The 20,896-nt window shown below is 38.2% G+C and overlaps 2 protein-coding genes across 3 annotated transcripts in view; one reads left to right on the top strand and one right to left on the bottom strand.

Annotated features, from left to right (window-relative positions):
- REPTOR-BP (REPTOR-binding partner) overlaps positions 1-17,120 on the bottom strand; it is a 132,152-nt gene extending 115,032 nt beyond the window's left edge. Inside the window, exon 1 of one of the 2 annotated variants that reach the window (XM_083129790.1) lies at positions 17,004-17,120. In XM_083129790.1, coding sequence (XP_082985916.1) covers positions 17,004-17,051 — 48 coding nt within the window. In that variant the 5' untranslated portion in view covers positions 17,052-17,120. Of the gene's footprint in view, positions 1-16,961 lie in introns of both variants that reach the window. The other variant, XM_083129789.1, reaches the window with a different exon arrangement.
- Positions 17,121-17,469: 349 nt separating this feature from the next.
- Positions 17,470-20,896, top strand: part of LOC145994342 (stromal cell-derived factor 2) — a 32,947-nt gene continuing 29,520 nt past the window's right edge. The window contains exon 1 of the mRNA XM_083130459.1: positions 17,470-17,574. Coding sequence (XP_082986585.1) covers positions 17,490-17,574 — 85 coding nt within the window. The 5' untranslated portion in view covers positions 17,470-17,489. The remainder of the gene's footprint in view (positions 17,575-20,896) is intronic.

The raw sequence follows: 20,896 nt of genomic DNA, 5'->3' as shown, positions 1-20,896 counted from the left end.
CCAACTGTCGAAAGCTTTATGAGCGGCACCTGTCAGGTGAAAAATGGAAGTTCCTTGTTACATTGGACGAGGCATATGTTTATCTTGATGACTGTCACAAGCCACGTGCAATTTTTTTATCGATCAGGTTCGAGGGACTTTCAAAGATGGTTCACTGGATGTAAGGAAAGTTTTGGCACAGGTTTTATGATCATTGCTGAATACTCGTACAATGGCAAGCTGACCATACATTGTGCTGCCAAAAGTTAATTCCGATTATTATCAGGCTAACGTCCTGATACCAGTTTATCACCATGACATTCCCCATTTCTACGGGAGGGATCAGAATCGTGTGTGGGTGCATCAAGTTACACATCTTGCTCAACCCACCTCTTCCTCCAACAAATGGCAGAAGAAACTGAAATTCGTGTCGTTCCTTTCACAGACATTCCAATGAAATCAACTGATGCCTCACCGATGGACTTTTGCGCCTTTGGCCTACTGAAACAAGCCTTGTCTCAGAGAAGACCCCATACCATTGAAGGGCTATGAAAAGCCTGCCAGGAGGAGTGGTTCAGGCTGGACATGACTACACTTTGTGCCAGTCTCCTCCAGTGGAAACTCCACTGTCGGGCAATTGCCACGATGCAGGGCCACCAAATAGAGCACTCTCGATGGTGGTGACATGGTTTCTCTCAAGGTAGGAGCAGTTTGAAATCGTCACCATAGATTGGAAACAACCTCTGTATTCCATTCTTGTATCTAGAATTGCACACTGATAGCATATTGCCAGATATGTGTTTTATTCTTGTGGTAAGAACTGTGTACTTGCTTTCGACACTTTCGGAGAAAAAAAATTTCAAATTTAAAAGCCATGATTTTTTTCGGGGGAAATTGCCCTCCCTCCACAAACATATCCAGTTTCAAATTAAACTTTACTAATTACTAATAGGATGCTTAAAGGATTGTGTAGCACTCATTACATGTATCTCTGAACAGTGTGTAGCACTCATTACATGTATCTCTGAACAGTGTGTAGCACTCATTACATGTATCTCTGAACAGAGAGACAGTATGCTCCAAAAGTTGAAAAAAAACAACACATGTGACAGACATATACACAAATGTCACATGCTGGGTATCGAAAACCTAGGACCCCATGATTACAAGGCGACGATGCTACCACTGAACCATCGGGTTGTTGTTGTTGTTGTTGTTATTATTATTATCATCATCATCACAATATTAAGGATTTTTAATCAATGGTCTTTCTCACTTTGGCCCCTTCAGTGTCTCATTATTGGGCTCCCCCTGGACTTGCGGCACTAGCAGTGGCAAATTATGTTCAAATGCTGTGGGAAAATATAAAAACTAAAGATGACAAATTGTACAATGGAGCTGTTGAGGCAGTTTACACCCTCATGTGCATGTGGATGGTTGTGGTTTAATTGGCAAATTCTTGGTGAAATAACTTTGGCTGTAATTTCTGCAGTTATCTTAATTGCTTCTCAAACAAATAACATGATGACTGCTTACGTATGCCATGTCATATTTGGAATCACATACCACACAATGATAACTGTAACGAACTCTGAAGCTGCTAAGAATATTTCAGAAGATAGGTATGGGTTAATATTTGCCTTCAACATGTTCCTTGCTTTGGTATTTTAGACTATATTAACAGGAATAGTGGTTAGTCAAGCTGGACTCAAACTTCCTACAAGGGTACAATTTGCTGTGTATGGAGGGTATTTTCTTGTACCACCAGGAATATTTTTCTTTCTGTCGATATACACATGTTTCAAATTAGGCATAAAAGGATTGAAACATCAAAACGTCTGGCTGTCAAATAGTCAATCCAGAGAAATAGAGACCAACAAAAATTACAATGCACCTCCAGTGATGCAGTAAGAACAAACCGATACATGCATATCAGCAGCTTAACTTTACACAAAGTTTAAGTAAAGCGTGTTACTTAAACAGTTCATATTAGGATCTCTTACCTAATGTGAATTTTAAAATAAATTTAAATCTTCCTTATAAGAAGAAATTTGCATGAGAGCCGAAGCCTGGGGTCAAAGCCTAGATTCTCTGAGTTGAAATATCTGTGGAACCAAATTTGATTGCCTTTAGTAACTCAAAAAAATTCTAACAAAATATGAAAAGTTTTTGGTAATGTAATTATAAATTCTTTTGGCAAATAGAAGTAAGTGTAAGTATACATATGTATTGATAACAAAATAATTAGAAATGAAACAATCCTACATTTTACAAGAAAGAAATGCATTTTAAAAAGGAAATAAATTTTTAAAAGTTCTTGAAGAAATATTTTCAGACTTCTTATGAATTCATTGATTGAATTAGATTATTTTATGTTGCTTTTCTGCCACTTTTGCCTAATTGCGACAATAGATTTATTACTGAAGATTAGACTGGAACATGATGTGCTATCATAAATTATCCATATGCTAATAGTCATTTGATGCCTGGAAAAGAGATGAGAAGATAAAGGTGTTTATGCAACCATTCAATTTTTCAAACTTTCTTTTTGTTATGGAAAAACAACACAAAATGCACTTGTGCATTCAGTGGCATGGGTCTACATGGATACTCTATGTGCATGGGCATCCAGAAGAGAGGGGGGAGGGGGCAAGGGGAGTCAACCAAAAATTATATATTTCGCACACACAATTTCATTTCAGCCACAATAATACGTATTAATTATTGCATGAACATGATAAATTCAAATTTAAGCAATGTTTTTTGAGGGAACAACACTATTATTATGGAAAATGTGCCTTGTTTGCCCCATCCTGGGAAAAAATACCTTCCTTGCCCCTCCCTGGAAAAAATCCTGCAGACATTCATGCCTATGTGGAAGAGCTGCTTTCTCAACAAGGATCATTGGTAAGTGCCCGTCTGCAGGGTGACAGAACCACACTATTCTCTTGGCAGTTCATTCTTTGGAAAAATGCAAAAGCACTAGGAAAATCTTGTGTTTGCTTGTAAGGTGAGATGTCTAAAATGTGGACGCATTATTGATTCAACCTTAAACTTTAATATACTCTATTCAGAAATATGCCTCTCTTTCAAATGCAATTTGATTGCTATTGCCAGTATTACCAAGATTCTGCTGATCCACGGCCAGTGGTGGGTGGCAGCTACTACAAGTGGTAATACTATCATGATCAATAAATCAGATTAAAATGCCCAAAAGCCAGGTCATAGAAATCTCATGAATGAAGTCATTCACACACAATGATTACGAATTGTATTGTATGTATGTATGCATGTATTGTATTTTTTACATATAATTTATTAAGAATTGCCAAAACTTCATCGACCGTAACAGATTTTAATGTGAACTCTTAAATTTCTTGGACAACAGCTGAATTGGGGTCTTTTCTTAGAATATTTATGTTCGAATTGCGAGGATTAAGTGCGCCGATGCTTTGCAGATATTAGAAAAATGAATATTTAAATATTGAGCTAAGTCGGACGGGCTCGTTAGGACATTGTCGACTAGTAAATGATTAATTGCAGTTTTTGATTCTCTACCCGTGATCTCATTGATAACCTTCCATTTGCAGTTGTTATTGCTAGTGGTCTGGTTCACCATATCTCTGTAGTAATTTACTTTTTTACTGCCTAGTAATTGTTGTGCAATGATTTCTAAAAGATTTGTATTGCTCCTACGTATAGTCACAAGAAGGATCCACTGCTTTCTTGAATAAGCAGTTCTTCTGTGAAATTAATTTAATAATTTGAGGGATGATCCAGGGCTTCCTGCTTTCTCTCACCCTGAGAGTTTTCAAGGGAGCAAATTCGCCGAGTGCAGTCGAAATGAGAGACTGCAGATGACTGACCTTGTCATCCACGGTTAAGTTGGGAGATGTACTTGCGTAGAACGGAAGAGAGGATGCGAAGGTGAAAAAATTAGGTTTGTATATTTTATGAATTTTACGGGTAGTAATTAGCTTCCTTGGCGTGCGCGTTATATTAATTTTGAGTGTGGTGTAAACGAGAAAATGGTCACTCATGTCCTCATAGACAGTTCGTGTGACTGTGTGCAAGTGAGGGTTCGAGGAATAAATGTGGTCGATTAACGATTCGGATGTCCATGTAATTCTTGTAGGCAGAGTAACGAGTTGTTTGTGTCCTAGGACTGATAATGTTTCCATTATGTATCTGAGTCTTTGTCATCTTTCAGCAAATTTACGTTCATATCTCCAAGGAATATTGGTTGCCACTTACTTAACACCTGCGTGGTTGCTATATTCCTTTTAAATTAAGGGGGCGGTAAGACCCATGAAACCTTGCGTTTACCAACGAAGCATACTCACATATCGTAAGTAAATGTTTTTTTATATTTCATATGAAATTTTATTGTTTACTAAAAGTGAGTAATTCGCACTGTGCAAAATATGAATTAACTTTTCTGTTCTGAGCATTTATAAGTGTTAAAAGAGTTGGGGAGAATGTCCCTGTGAGGCACACACCTTAATTTTTTTTAAATTTAATATGTGCACAAGGTTAATAATTATTGCAACTTACATTATTAAGTCATTGTTTAATATCGCAGAGCCCTGTGTGGTTCATTATTCATTGTATTGTCTTGAAGCATACAGTTCTGCTTCAATATAAACAGACGAATCTAATGATTTTTTCACTAGTGATTAATTGAGGGTAAAAACATGATAATTCTCAGCACGGAGGTTGCAACAAATAACTGGAAGTGGGTTGACAATACTGTGCGGAGTTCGGATTTTTGCCATGCATGTGCTACAGCGAGTATAAAACCACTGACGTCAAGAGCTCAGTTGGCTCCCGGATATCAACTAGCAAACATCTAACCCAGCATACCAACAAGGAACCTAGCAACCATTCCAGAAGGAAGCAGGGAGAATTCTTGAAATTTGAGGGATTTTGCCCCCTAAAACAGTTTTTAGCTGAAACAAAAAAACACGTAATTCTTCATTTGGGCCCATTTATACACACACCTGCCAAGTTTCATGGAAATCGGAGGGGACACAAGGGTCAGATCCACACTTCAATTTGTCCTCATCCTGACAATTGAGAGGGTTTCTTACTATAAAACCGTTTTTAAGCTGAAACAAAAAAAAAAGATAGTTTCTTCCTTTGGGCCCCACTATACACCTGCCAAGTTTCATGGAAATCGGAGGGGGACACTTAAGTCAAATGCCCACTTAAATTTGTCCACATGTTGACATTAGAGGGGGGGGGGTTGCCCCCCAAAACAGATTTTTAGCCGAAACAAAAAAGACACGCATTTCTTCATTTGGGCCCGTATATACACACACCTGCCAAGTATCATGGAAATCAGAGAGGGACACAGGGGTCTGATCCTCAGTTCAATTTGTCCTCATCTTGACATTTGAGGGGGTTTTGCTCCCTAAAACTTTTTTTTAGCTGAAACAAAAAAACACGTATTTCTTCCATTGGGAATCACTATACACCTGCCAAGTTTCATGGAAATCGGAGGGACACAGGGGTCAGATCCTCACTTCAATTTGTCATCATCTTGACATTTGAGGGGGTTTTGCCCACTAAAACAGTTTTTTAGCTAAAACAAAAAACACGTAATTCTTCCATTGGGCCCCACTATACTGCCAAGTTTCATGGAAATCGGACACTCCCTTGTTAGTCTTACACTTTGTAATTATTTAACACTGCATATATTATAATGTTTTATTTTAATTTGTAAAACTGTAACTGTAGAACAATTGTATAATTTTTATATAACAATTCTATCTTGTTATATGTATTAAATGTTACATCCTGGAATGGAATGTCTCACATTTGTGTGTGTTTTCATTTCCAATACATTCGAATGAATACATATTCGTTTCAATGGCATTTACAAAATCACCTCCGACATGTGTGCACGAGTGTGTTAGCCGATGCGTAGCAAAGTATTTTAGGAACAACACTTGAAAAAAATTCTTGTAGGACTAACGAAAAATTTCTTTGTAATCGAAGATCATAATACCTTTTAAGGTGTGGTAATATTATAATGGGACTGAGATACGAAACTCTCGAATCCGGATCCAGGTTTTCGGATCCGGAACTCTTGGATCTGGATCCAGATCAGGAACTTTCAGATCCGGATCCGAATGGATCCAGATTTTTCGGATCCGGATCCGAATGGATCCAGATTTTTCGGATCCGGATCCGTTTGGCCATCCCTAGTATATAGTACTTTATCAGTATCAGCCAAAATTGCATGTCAGTTCATCGATAATTATAATTATTACTAATTACGAGGGCCACTATTTATATTTTGAGCCTTGGCAACACTGATTGAAGTTAGGCACGATTTGACGTTTGCACGAAATCGTCTGGCATTATTGACCACAACGTACTTCAAATGTTTTGTCAATAGCTTCATTTGTGTTGTTTATGTTGCCTTGGAGATTGCGCGACAACAATAAAATGGAATTAACTCGTGAACACTTTCGTGCGATGATTTTTTTTACGATTTTCGACATGGATTATGAAGACAAGAGTGCATCGATCAACTTACTTCCACATTTGGCGATGAAGCCCCATCCTTTGCCACTGTGAAACGCTGGTATAACAAATTTAATCGTGGCCGCCATTCGCTCACCGACGAGATTCGCGAAGGTCGTCGAAAATCAGTTGTTGTTCAAGAAAACATTGATGCTGTGCAAAACCTAATACTGCAAGATCGTCATGTGACATACTGTGAGATTGAGGCAACCATAGGCATTAGTTCCACCAGCATATATAAAATATTACATGATCATTTAGCTGTGAGAAAGGTAAGTTCTCGTTGGATCCCACACAATTTGACAAAAACTCCAAAAGATGCTCGCGTCAATTGGTGCAAACAAATGCTCAATAAATACAATCGAGGTGCTTCAAAAGACGTATATAAGATTGTAACAGGTGACGAATCATGGATATATGCATATGAGCCGGAACGTAAACAGCAGTTGACTGTATGGGTGTTTCAAGATGAACCCAATCCAACAAAAATTGTTCACGCTCGAAGCACATCGAAACAAATGGTCGCCTGTTTTTTCGGGAAAACTGGTCATGTGGCAACTGTGCCTTTAGAGGAACGTAGAACGGTCAACTCTGAATGGTGCACAACAATTTGTTTGCCAGAGGTCTTTGGTCAAATACGGAAAACAAACAAATGCTGTCGGATCATTCTTCATCAAGACAATGCCAGCTGTCACATCTCGACTAACAACCGACTTTATGAACAGTCAAAAAATCGAATTGATGGGTCATCCGCTGTACAGTCGTGATTTGGCACCCAATGACTTCTTCTTGTTCCCGAATGTCAAGAATAAATTGCGTGGACAATGATTTTCGTCGGCGGAAGATGCCGTTGATGCGTTCAAAAACCATATTATGGAGGTGTCTCAAGAAGATTGGAAAAACTGCTTTGACAAATGGTTCGAACGAATGCAAAAGTGTATTGACCATAAAGGAGAATACTTCGAAAAACAATAAAACAGTTTTCAATGCCAAATTCCTGTTTTTTTATTGTTAGGCTCAAAATATAAATAGTGACCCTCGTACAAAATAAAATGACATATTTGTGTGTATAATTGAATTCCTAAATAAAATTAGGTCCCCATATTCTCCCTGGTGCCTCACTGCGAAGAATAAATTGGATGAGATCAGAAGTGGTGCAGTTAAAAGCACATTTGTGAGTTACAGGTAAAAGCATGTGTGTAAGTGTGCTAACAGACAACCTGATATTCTGTTTAAAATAAATTCATAAAAAAGGCCTGGTGTAGCCAGCCTTTCCTTATCAAAGCAAGCCCTGGGATGATTGTATTTATTGGAGTCTTTGTTTTCCGACTGTTTTAACCCTAGAAAGTGCAAGGGGGTCCGATGGACCCCTTTCAATATTTCATACCAGATAAAATTAATAATAGTTAATGTTTATTGGCAAGGCTTCTTGTATTCCTCAAAATTAGGGAAATGAACATTTGGGAAAATTCTCAGAATGTTTCTGGTGATTTTCATTTAGTTATTGCTACAAGTCGTGCTTAGAGACACAAAGGCATAACGAGGGTCTGCTGGACCACCATAATTATCTTTGTTGTGTTATTTTTTGAGTTAATGTTTGAGGTTTTTTAATACTATCATCATTTCTGTTATTATTACTATTATTTTTAGATGTTGTAGTATGCAGTAGTAGCAGTTATAGTAGTAGTATTAATAGTATTGGTGGCATTTCTGTTATGTAACCTAATGCAAAGTTTTTCCTTCTAGTATTGATACTACTGGTAAATGAAAATTGAGGGTCCAAGTCAGTCAACATGTCGAAACTGAAGGAGGAGGATATACGCCGATGTTTAGAAGTAGATGATGTAACAAGTGAAGATGATCATGTGAGCGTTGATTCCGAACGAGGTGACTTCTCCAGTGACAGTGGTTGTGAAAGTGATGGAGAAGAAATATTTTCAGCAGACAGTGGTGATAAGTATGTTGGAAAAAATAAGTTTGAGTGGAGCAAGAATCCACCACAGACATAACCACCACCAGTCTCCAAAGTGAGATCTTGAAACATAATAAAATCTCCATTATCAAAAGTGTTTCTTCCCCTCAAAAATACATTAGTTGTAGGAAAGATAGTTTTGAACTATTTTTATCACAAGGTGGTGTTGATGATATTACAAAATATACAAATGAGGAAGCAGAAAAAGTTTATAGATTGAAAGGCAACCCTAATTTGTGGAAACCACGTGACACCATTGAAATGAAAGCATTCATAAGTTTGTTGATGACTGCAGGGCATATGAAGTGCAACCACCTCAGCGTTGCAGAACTGTGGAATCCAAAATATGGACCGCCCATTTTCTGTGCTACAATGAGTCAAAATAGGTTCAAGGATTTGCTTGTTTTTCTTCGATTTGACGATAAGTCAACACGAAGTGCACAGAGAGAAAAGGACAATTAGCACCAATCCGTGATGTATGGGAGACTGTAAACAAAAATCTCACCAAACTTTACCTCCCTGGCAGCAATGTCACAGTAGATGAGCAACTAGTACCATTCAGGGGGTGCTGTCCGTTTCGGTAATACATACTTCTAAACCAGACAAATATGGAATTAAAATATTTTGGATTGTACACTCTAAAACATTTTACCCATTGCAGGGGTTACCATACAGAGGTTGTTCGCTTTATATCCGACCATTTTTGTAGGGTACTCACCTGAAGAGATACCGCGCTGCCACCACAAATCATGTTCTATTGGACCACCAGCATTGTGGACTATCGCAGTTTCCATTGCAGCAAGCTCCGGCGCAGGACAGGCATGGGAATTCTGTCCCACTCCTCCCTGCAAGCTTTCCATAGACCATCCAGGGTGCACGGGCGGTGATGTTGAATACGTCGTTTCAACAGTCCAAATGTGCAAATATCCATTGGACTGGCATCTGGGCTATTCACAGGAATGTCTTCAAACGGAATGACACAAATTCCTAATTCCTCTGCCATTTCCTGATATTCTGGCGGTATGACTCAAAGCCTTGTCCATATGGATATCACCTGGTTCGCGTCCATTCCATACAATTGTGGGATGTCTCTCCGATAGATAGGTGTCAGAATGGAGTCTTGGAAGTATCTGGCATTCACCTTCACGTTTTTGTCCACCTTGCATATCATCAACTTACCCTCATATCTGAATCCCGTCACAACCATAAAGCCACGAGGGAAACTTTCCCTGCACTGACGAACAAAGTTGCTGCACCCCTTAGCACTATGGGTGACACTTTGCTTGCAGCCCTTCTCCTGGTGGTTTTCGTGGGTGAATGTTTTGCAAGGAGAGCCTATTGTGTGTAACGGGCCACAATAGCTTTCGCAGTAGTCACCCTGAGTGTTAAACCATTCTCCCAACACTGTTTCACAATGCGTACATATGAAAACGTAGAATGGAAAAGGGCCATTACGTAACCCTCCCAATACCGTTTGATTTTCGGCGCCATTTGATAACATTCACCACCAACACTCATGCACCTACAAGTTCAGACACAACACTGCTCCCGCCAGCAGACCCATAGTTCCAGCATGATATGCCAGGTGGCAGCACCGAATCGAAAATGGTCGGATATAAACCTTACTGGATTTGGAAAAATAAGGTAAAGGTAAAGCTTCCAATTTAGGAGAAACAGTCACTCTACATCTTTCTGAGCCTTACAACCACACAAAGAGGAGCATAACTTGTCACAACTATTTTACTACTTTACAACTTGGGCAGCAACTTCTCCACAATGGTTTCACGCTAGTTGGTACAGTAAGAAAAAACAAAACTTTTATACTTCCTGAATTCAAACCAAATAACATTAGGGAAGTGGAATCTTCACTCTTTGGATTCACTAAAGATTTTATACGTCTATCCTACGTCCCAGCTTCAGGAAAGACTGTGATTCTCCTAAGTAGCATACACCTGATATCATAATTGAAGAATCTAAAAAAGACGTGATATTGTACTACAATGAAACCAAGGGTGGCGTGGACACTAGATCAAATGGTACATACCTATTCATGCAAATGCAAAACAAACTGCTGGCCAGTAGCTTTTTTTATGAATCTCATCGATGTTTGTGGAGTGGCATCTTATGTTACTTGGATAAATCTATGTCCAGAGTGGGAGGAAAAGAAGCAGACTGTTTTTGATAGATCTTGCCGAATCCTTAGTAGAAGATCACATAAGAAGAAGATTGCACCTTGGACTGCATTATTCGACTGTGAAGGCTATTCAAACAACACAACCAACAAGAAGCAGAGAGTCCACATCAGTATCACAAGAACCACCTCAAAAGAAAAGATGCCTCCTTTGTCCCCACAATAGAAGTAGGAAACAGAGACAAACATTTGACACTTGCAAAGAACACGTTTGTTTAGAACATTCATCCTCAAAAAGAGTGCATGAAATGTAAAAAGTAATTAGTGATAACAAGAAAACTTAGAAGATCATATTGGTCAGTGATTCTTTTTTTCCTGATGCTACCTGAATGGAAAAGAAAAAAAAGCCAATGTTTATCTTTATGTAAAAGAAGTGGTAAACTAAGCAGTGCCACTTGCAATACTAATGCCAATATTGTAACATTACCGGTACATGTAGTAGTAATACCAACAATAAAGTTAGCATTTAATTGAAAAAATGCTATAGTATCTTATGGGGGTCCAATGGACCCTCGTTACGCTAATTAGGTAGTAAAAAACCTTGTGCTTTCTAGGGTTAAAAAGTTAGCACTTATGGGAAAATTTTTTCCACCCTCCTAATGAGAGTATTGTGTACGGCTCTATTCAGCCTGTATTGTATTGTATATGTGTATGAGGTTGACGTTGCAAGATTAGTTGTGCAGTAAAGGAGAATTCACACCGAAGTGATACATGTCGCTTGAGGATTTCACCAATCAAATGCAGGCTTATGTGGCTGCTATGGTGTGAAGCATTGCTGTTGTCTGGCTCGTTCCCAGGGACATGTGTCTCTTGTCGCTTCAGTCTGAAATCTTCTTATCATGCAATCAAGAATATTAATTGAAAACAACATACAATGGCTACTGTTGCTAATTCAAATGTTTCACAACAGTTACATGGATAGTCCAATATCGATTTCAGAAGGTAATTTTGAGGGCAACATCTACAACTGTTTTCTGCTGATTTCAATGAATGCTACACCTGTGGATTCCAATGACTGTAGCCCAGTGTCAGCTTGCAGAAATAATTGTGCGCTAAATAACCACTGATATGTGTTACCATGTACCAAAAATTCAAATTACTTCAACACAAGGAACACTACAATACAAAACAAAGGTATCCTAGTACGAAACCTAATCCTGAGAGAGTAGTTACCACACAAATACTGCACAGTGCATCAGTTCAAATAATCTAGATAGCACCACAGTAACATTTGATCAATTCACCTGGTCTTAAGAATTCAATGGAATGACTGTTACCCATGAGTTTTAATGCCTGGCAACTATGAGAATATTCAAATTTGGAAAAAAGAGTCATCCAAATCTGAAATGAATCAATTTTCTGTTGCGACATATATATATATATATATATATATATATATATAAACATGTCAGAACGTATGGAAGTCTTGTGTTGCTGCAGCCATAAACCTTTGGGTTTAAGAAGGCTAGAGTTAGTTATGTCAGAATATGTATCTTGACATAACAAATATGGAGAGAATGATATCTATTTAATTTGCACTCCTTGTCTTTGGCAAGATCAGTCCAATGTTCGTTCATGGGAGCTCCAAAACTCAGGTTGGGGACAACTTGAAAGAAATATTAGCAGCCTGTTGTAGAAAGCCACAGAACAGCAGCGATGGGACTTTAGGTGGTGACCAAGAAAAGCCACTTGACTCTCAAAAGGCTGTTGTGTCACAATGGAGATTAGATAAGTTTCTTATCAGTTCATAATAATGGTTATTTCATTATTATTAGTATTCAATTTTAGATCAACACAAAAGTTTTGGCGATGTCCACGTCGACAGTCCCTATAGTCTGGACTGTTTCAATAAATGACGGCAAATTCTACATAAAGTCAATACCTTGTCCTGCACCGTGGCCGTGTGGTCTAAGGCACAAGATCCGGGCTCCAGCTACAGGACATATGCAGGTTAGACTCTCCTGGGGAAAGCACAACAAATTTTCTCCTCATTGCAGCCTGCGTATGGGACCGGTGGCCACCTGCCATCGTGAGGAAGTTGAGGAGCTACGAATGAGTAGCTTAACCCGGTCATAGAAAACCTAGAACAATGACTGACGGTCCGTTGTGCTGACCATAGTCACCCTGTAACAGATTGGATGATCTCCCACTTCCGGTGGGAGTTCGGTAGGTAGGCACTGGCCTTCACAGGCTGTTACACCATGGGTTATTAAAGTCAACACATTGTTCCAAACTGACTATTTCAGATTCATGTAATTAATGCTATCATGTACATAAAGAAATCTAAATTTTAGATTAATATATCAAGTAATTACAGATCCTTGTAATTGTCAAATTCTACCTCTAAATGAGCAAATGGCATTTATTAAAATTGCATTTGAAGATCATTTAATATATCTAGAAATCCAGGAAACATCTGAATTTAAATCTCTTTCAACACAACAAATCTCTTTGATTTTTATCAAAGTTTTTTTTCCCTAAAATTCTTAATTGATCCCGAGAGTTTTATCTTGGGTTCATCTTGCTGAAAAAATGCATCACACATTTTACTGATACATCAAGTGCATGATGCCACTAAGTGGCTTTACTTTTCAGTTTAAGCATGTCATCAAATAAAGTTAAAAAAAGAGTGTTACATTTAATGGTTCCAAAGAATTTATCTTTCTCTGATCCCAAGATGCATATTAGAATACATACAGGAGGAAAAACAATTCGTGGAACTTTGTGTCATTGGACCTAGGCTGTTATAAAAATTACACTCCACTAAAGATTTTTCTTTGAAAGCATTGTAAGGTATGGGCATGTTGTATTACTGATGTTATCTATGAACTGTGCCAGCAGGTGAGAATGTCGTCACTGATTTTTCACCACATTTGATGCATTTGTTCAGTAAGAAAAATAGAAGTCTACAGAACAGAAAGCCCATCATTAAGTATTTAAAATATTTCCTCCCATCATTAAGTATTTAAAATATTTCCTATCTCTGTTCGGACATATTTTTGTACTTTATCGTCCAAAAGATTGAACAATCTTTCATGTCAATGGCGACAGACTCTAAGGGTAGGAGTTTCGTATTCAAATCCCAGCCTGGGCATAGGTGTTCTTTGTGTCACACTATGCCTTAATACTTCAATACAACGTGTGATGTAATTTTCAGCAAAATACTCCAAATAAATAGCTCATATAACATATTATCCCAGTTTGAATCCAACATAAAACTCTCAGAATCACTTAACAACAATATGAACAACTGTTGAGATTCAAATTTTTGAAGAAGTAAAAAAAGTATACGAGAACAAATATATTTTTGACATCACACCCTATCATGATGCATATGATATGTAAGCCCATAAAAAGAGAGATTTAAATTAAGACATTTCCCAGATCTCTAGCTCAATTAGATAAATTACTCATTTTTGCGCAAAATCTGAACTTCAAAACAAATTGACATGTTAACCAAAAATTGCTTCATTTATTTCACTATGGTGTGAAAATGATAACCAATTTCATTAAAAAAAATAGATAGTGAAATAGAATTTGTTTCAAAATTGTGTTAATTTGATGTGGAGTGACCCAAATTTAATGTAAGTGAGGTCGCGTAAAGAAAGAAAAAAAAAGCAAAGTGCTCCCCCATGCTTTGCACCATGCCATGAAGGCATATAGGGGGTGTGGTGTTAGGGCCCCACACTTTCTTGATCTCGGCCGAGCTGGGTGTGATGTGATCAGCACCATGCCTCTCACCACCTTTACCCCCCAGTTTCCTCCAGGTACCAACTTTATACGATGCTGAGTGGGTGCGGAGCCACTTGCCGGTCCCGGTTCTCTCGCATGGTAGTCAGATGCTCTAACGACTGAGCTACCGCGGCTTATTAGTGAGGTCAAGTAAACAGTTTTTAATTGACAAACACACGTAAAATATTCTTGCCAACAGCAGTGACTATCTCCTTCATCCTCCCTTGATACTGGTAATTCCTCATCGGAAAGAGTGGCAAATAAATACGTAAATTTGATGGGACGTTGAATACAGGGATGAATTTTTATGGGTATCTATTTGAGATAAGATAGAAGGTATACCGGAAATTTACCACATGTGTCAGAGAGCAATAATGGTACTAGTTTACTATTGTTCGGACAGATTTCTTCATTTCTACAGAAGAAACTACTTACCGTAATAAGTTCCTCTAGTATTATCTAACATCGGGAAGGTGTTTTGTGTGATGTGGGAATGTTTCATAGCCGAAATTCATGTTCTTTGTTGAAAATTAATTCTCCGACAGACAATAGCCTTTAGTGCGTACACCTTCGTACATCATCACACGTCGTGATTGTGTTTTGTTCATGTTCATTGGGTATCCAGAGTTTCGAACTGTTTGTCATTGCAACGAAAGTTAGAAACATGACGTGTCGAGGTGAAATTTTTACCTGGTATGGAAGATCCAGTGGATTTTTTAATTTAATTGAACACGGGATCATGAAGAAATGAAAGGAATGTTGAAAATGTGGCAGAGAATGTAAGCTACTCGTTAGAAGGAATGGGCTATGGGTATATGCCTAATATGATGTGTCATGGATTTCTTCAAATTTAAAAGTTTGGGGCTCATTTGGGGGCAGGTGACTTCGGCTAATTTCTAACATGCCTTTAACAGGGAGTCTATAGAGAAAGCCGGAGCGGTAGGTCAATTACCCCAGGGGCGGAGCCAGGAATCGGTGGGAAATTTCGTCTCAAAAATTTCAAACGAAAATATTTTTTTAGTTTACATTTTCCACTTATTCCAGGACGGATAGCCCCAAAAACCATTCACAGATAGCACTACGAAACATTACAATTTTCTTCGTAAAACAATGCGAAAAAGTTAAAAAAAAAAAATAGATCGGATGAGCTTTTTCCACGGGTTCCAAAGGTTAAAACACTGCATAACAATTGAAAATCGACAAAACACAAGCACGACGCACGATTATGTAGGAAGGTGTACGTGCCATATAGTGTCTCAGGCAAGCGAAAAGATTACTAGAAAGAAGTATTCGTAATGTGAAAAATGCAATTACTTAGACCAAAAAAACGTCAATACACCTTATGGAATGTTCCGCGAAGCAGATAGGTAAGTACGAATGTCAAAAATCAACGAAACGAAGAAGTTATAGGTGTCTGAAGGATAATAAATTTTTACCGCAATAATAACTATCCCTTAACTTTTTGTTCTCTACTAAAACTGTAAACTTATCCAAGTTTAATAATAGTCCAATAACTTCCAATGTACAGGGTTATTCAAAATGATGTCGACAACATTAAAAGATTATTGTAATAAAAGTTTATAACTATGTAAATGAAAGCTTATGTCACAGAATTTACTTACAATGATGATTACACATTTTTAATGTGCACTCCATGGGTACCTACACATGTCAATGTGACAGTCACGTGCAAGCCACACCTTCTCCAACATTTCTCGATCAACTTGCATAATGGCTTCAGTTATACATCCTATGTGCCCTTATGTGGTTTCAGTTATGGATCCTAGCAAGTCCTTCCAAAGGAAGAAATCCATTGGCATAAGAGTGAGAAATCTTTTGATAACAGCACCAAGTTTTCACAGTTGTAAAGAAGGATTAATTAACTACTTTTATCCTATGTTGTCTAGTTTCTTTTTGAATAACCCTATAAAATAATTCAAATCTAATGAAATACATTATCATACTATTCATACAATTGCAAGCTCTTTACGGATTGTTAAAATAACATATACAAACAGTATTCAAAATATAACTTCCAATATTATCACACAAAAAGGAAAAGTGCTTCATTCCAACATCAAATGTGAAGAGACTAAAAATAACGATCAAAAATATCCTACTGGAAGGTGGAGAAGAAAAAAAACTATAGGGGAACACAGAATATGCAGTCTACTTACACGAATTAACCAATGTACATGCTCGCGAAAATCGCAAAATAATATATTTCTAGCGCAACATGGTTGTAAGTATAACGATGTGCTGATACAATGTGGCGTGTGAAGTAAACAATAGCCTTGCCTACTATTTATAGTATAAGGCTAACCTTCGAACAAGGTTATATAATTACAAGCAAAGTGCTACTATAAAACGTTTCTCAAAGCAAATTATAAGCAACTTTTAAAATAAAATAGCCTTTGATCCAAAAATAATATGTTTAAGCTGCTGTCATTAGCAGGTAACGTCAAAACAAAGAAATCATTTCAAGGCCTAATTTGTCAAGTCCATTATGCACACATTCTCCTCCATTTTTGCATGCAAAAATGGTGAGGTACTCACATTTTTCTCAATTTTAGCCTTCCGTCTAAGTTTTTGTCTTACCGTTTCTTCGCTCTCACGTTGTTCATTTCCAAACTCGTCAACATCCATTTTACCAGCAGCAGACACACAAAGCAAAAGTAGAATTCCTTTGAAATTCAGAACACTTTGTTGCACAACGTGCATGTGTTTACAAACATCGTAAGGTCACTGGTTACGTCATTCGTGGTATTTTAGCGCTATCTGTCGGTAAACTTTCAAAATATAAAATACTCATTTGTGCTCTAGGGATTAGACTAATCATACGAAAATTGAAGTGGGTGTACTAAAAGACAGAATAAAGAAATGTAAGAATCGCTCTATTTCGCGGTTTTGTGTGAATATGAATCCTTTTGAACTAAATTATTCATTCTTGCTATAATTAGAAATGAGGCATTTTTCAGTCACTTATAATTTTAGGCCGATAAGTTGTAGCTGAGTTTTGCAGAAATTTGTGTCTTCATTTGAGATACATGAGCCAATCAAATGGTTAGACGTGTTTTAGTTGACATGATGGCGTATTTATGTGTGTGTTCCTGTAAAACTCGACGTCTGATTTTCCTTTTAATGCTTTTGATAGTCTGTTCAGTTGAAGGTAAGTATGTAAATGCTTAACGAAATATTTGTTATGCGTGTTTTTTTTGTAGCAAAAGCACTTCACATGTTTGTTTGGTGATAATTGTGTTTCAATTTCGTGAAAGAACATCGAATAGATTTCCGGCAACAAGTAAGGTAGAAAGACACCTTAGTTTTAATTCTGCAGAAGATTCATTGGGATGTAGAATTATTAAAAGTTGGTTAACAGTTTACTATCTTTCGGACACCTATAACTTCGTAGTTTCGTCAGTTTTTGACATTCGTACTTACAGATCTGCTTCGCGGAACATTCCGTGAATTGTTTTTGGAGCTATCCATCCCAGAATCGCTTGGAAATTTAAACTAAAAAAATATTTTCGATTGAAATTTTTTAGTCGAAATTTCCCACCGATTCCTGGCTCCGCCCCTGGGGTAATTGACCTACCCCTCCCGCGGCCCCGCCTCCGCTCAGCTCCGGTTCCCCGGCTTTCTCTATAGACTCCCTGTTGAAGGCATGTTAGAAATTGGCCGGAGTGACCTGCCCCCAAATGAGCCCCAACTGGTAACTGGTACTAGTTTACTATCCCTCGGACAGATTTCTTCATTTCTACAGAAGAAACTACTTACCGTAATAAGTTCCTGTAGTATTGTCTAACATCGGGAAGGTTTTTTTGTGTGAAATTCAGGTAAGTTTTCTGTATCCTGGAAGATTTCTTCAAATTAAAAGTTTGGGGCAGGTCACTCCGGCCAATTTCTAACATGCCTTTAACAGGGAGTCTATAGAGAAAGCCGGGGAGCGGGAGTGGAGCGGAGGCAGGGCCGCTTGAGCGGTAGGTGCAGAAGTTGTCAACAGATTTTTTTGAATTTTCTTTTAATTCTTGAAGCTCTTATATTGGGTCAAATAAAGTGCACGAACCTGGTGATGGACAATTTGCACAGTAATTGTCATGGATCCCACTGTACCATCATACAGTATGTACCAGTGGCGGCGATTGGGTTCCAAAACTAGGGTGGCAAGTTGCCAAAACTGGAGGGTTGGGGCCGAAGACGGTTTTCTTTTCCTCGCAGATAAGGTAAGCATAGTGTGGGGCAAAAGTGGGGGGGCATTTGCCCCTAATCGCCGCCGCCAGTGACAATCCGGTAAAATTTCAGTAACTGCCAAACGTCTGAAATTCCTTTATTTTCTTCTTTTTCACATTGGTACTTACGTATTCTGCATTCCTAAGGCTTCTTGAAGGTGCCATTTCGTTTTTTTTTTTCACAAATAATCTCAATTTTCAACATTCTTGTTTGTTCGTTTTCGCTTGCGTTACACGCAATATGGCGGAGAAATCTTGACTAGCGTCCATGATCAGTGGTTATGCAGTGTTGCAACCTTCTTCATCAACCTACTTTTGTGTTACGGATTTTGTATATTTTTTTCAGGTTCGAAACCCCCATGAACCATGCATAGATAGCCCCTCGAACCATTCATAAATAGCCCCACGAACCATGCACGGCAAGGTTAGGTTAGGTTCGGTTAGGCAAACATAGTTAAAATGAAACGACATGAGATGACCGGACCCCTCTTCGATTTTCTTCATATTTGGCATACTAACTAATTGAGGCCTCCTAATCACGAATCTGAAGTTAAAATTTGTCGGAAACGTCTAGAAATTGCGAAATAAGCAAAAATAAGGTGTTAGTTTTCGAATGCAAACTGTCGATTTTCGCGATTTTTTTTGTTTCACAACCAAATATATATAATCCTGATACTACCAAGACACCAAATTTTAACTATGTTTGTCTAACCTAACCAAAACTAACCTAACCATGCGCCAATGGTTCGTGGGGCTAGCGCCAATCGTTCACAATTTGTAGACGTGACCGACAAATTTTTACTTCAGATTCGTGATTAGGAGGCCTCAATTGGAGAGTATGTCAAATATGAAGAAAATCGGAGAGGGGTCATCTCAAGTCATACCGTTAAAATTATCATCTTCAAAATTGTCATGTTCTTGGAAAACAATGGTGTGGTTGGAAACACTGACTGGGGGTTACATCATCGAACGCACGCAACATTTGATTTACGTAGTGGAAGGACATAGAGGCAACAGCTTTCGTGCACTGGAGAAACAAAACATTAATCTTCAAAAATACATGATTTACCGGCAAAATAAATTAACCGATGGGAAAAAACACTTCCACGACCTTTCAAAAGTGTACGGAAAGTCAGTTTGGTAAGTACTTTCTCCTGTAAAATTGAAGAAATACGCTTTGCGGACACGAAAATTGTACCCTTATTCGTACAGAGGTAGTGGGAAAGTGAAATGATAAAGTACTTCGCTAGAGAACAAAAAAAATCTTGCTCAAATAATGTGTACATGAGGTGGTTCGGTATATCGGATATTGGATATTTTGTGTTTCGCATGGTTTGAACTTACCTATTGTGTATTGCGGAACATAGTTCAAGGTGCCATTATGGTTTTTACACGAAAACAAACACAATTTTTCACATTTACAGTGATTTTGGCTTAATTGAAGATGACGGGAGTGTTCCCCGATTTGTTTGAAATTTTGTATACTTTCTACATGAGGCCTCCTGAACACGAATCTGACATTACAATTTCCCGGTCACGTCTGTAACTTGAAAAGTCATAACGTAATGTTAGGTTAGGCAAACATACTTCAAATAACACTAAGCTTACCTTCTGTAGTGTTTACAATCCAACAGTGGATACAGTGTTGCCACACTTAAAATCCACACTCGACATGTTCCTCTCCTTCCTGGTTGTCGCTATCACTGTCACTGTCGTTCTGCTCATTGCATTCTTTTAACGGATCATACAGCTGTCCTGCAAGCCAGAAAAATTCTATTGTGCTATCTGATCCCAATTGCAGGCACCTTTTAAGGAAGATATATTTCGCAAAACATGGCTTCCTCACTTCTTTCCGGAGAAATATGGCCATTCTTCTTTCCGGAGAAATATCGCCATTGTGAAAAGCAATATATTACACCTTACACACGTAATATCCAAATTTCAAACAGTGACCGGGACATCAGAACCTCTGATACTTCATCCGGAAAACTTATTTGGTTAGTACATTCTCTACTAAATAAATTGGAGAACACTCCCGTCACCTTCAATTGCTCCGTGATTTTTTTTATTCCTTTCTTCGCTTCCGTGACACACAATATGGGGGCACATTTTGACTCAAGTTGTGGGAATGCAGTGTTTCCAACCTTCTTCACCAAAAAATACCTACTATGGTGTTAGTCATGTGTGCAAATTGTACATTATGCATGGGTAGCTGAAGGATAGCCCCACGAACCATTATGCACTGTAGCTGATGGATAGCTC

Source organism: Lepisma saccharinum, chromosome 10 (assembly GCF_977018435.1).
Source record: "Lepisma saccharinum chromosome 10, izLepSacc3.1, whole genome shotgun sequence".
NCBI lineage: Eukaryota > Metazoa > Arthropoda > Insecta > Zygentoma > Lepismatidae > Lepisma > Lepisma saccharinum.
This window is presented reverse-complemented; position numbering and strand designations above follow the sequence as displayed.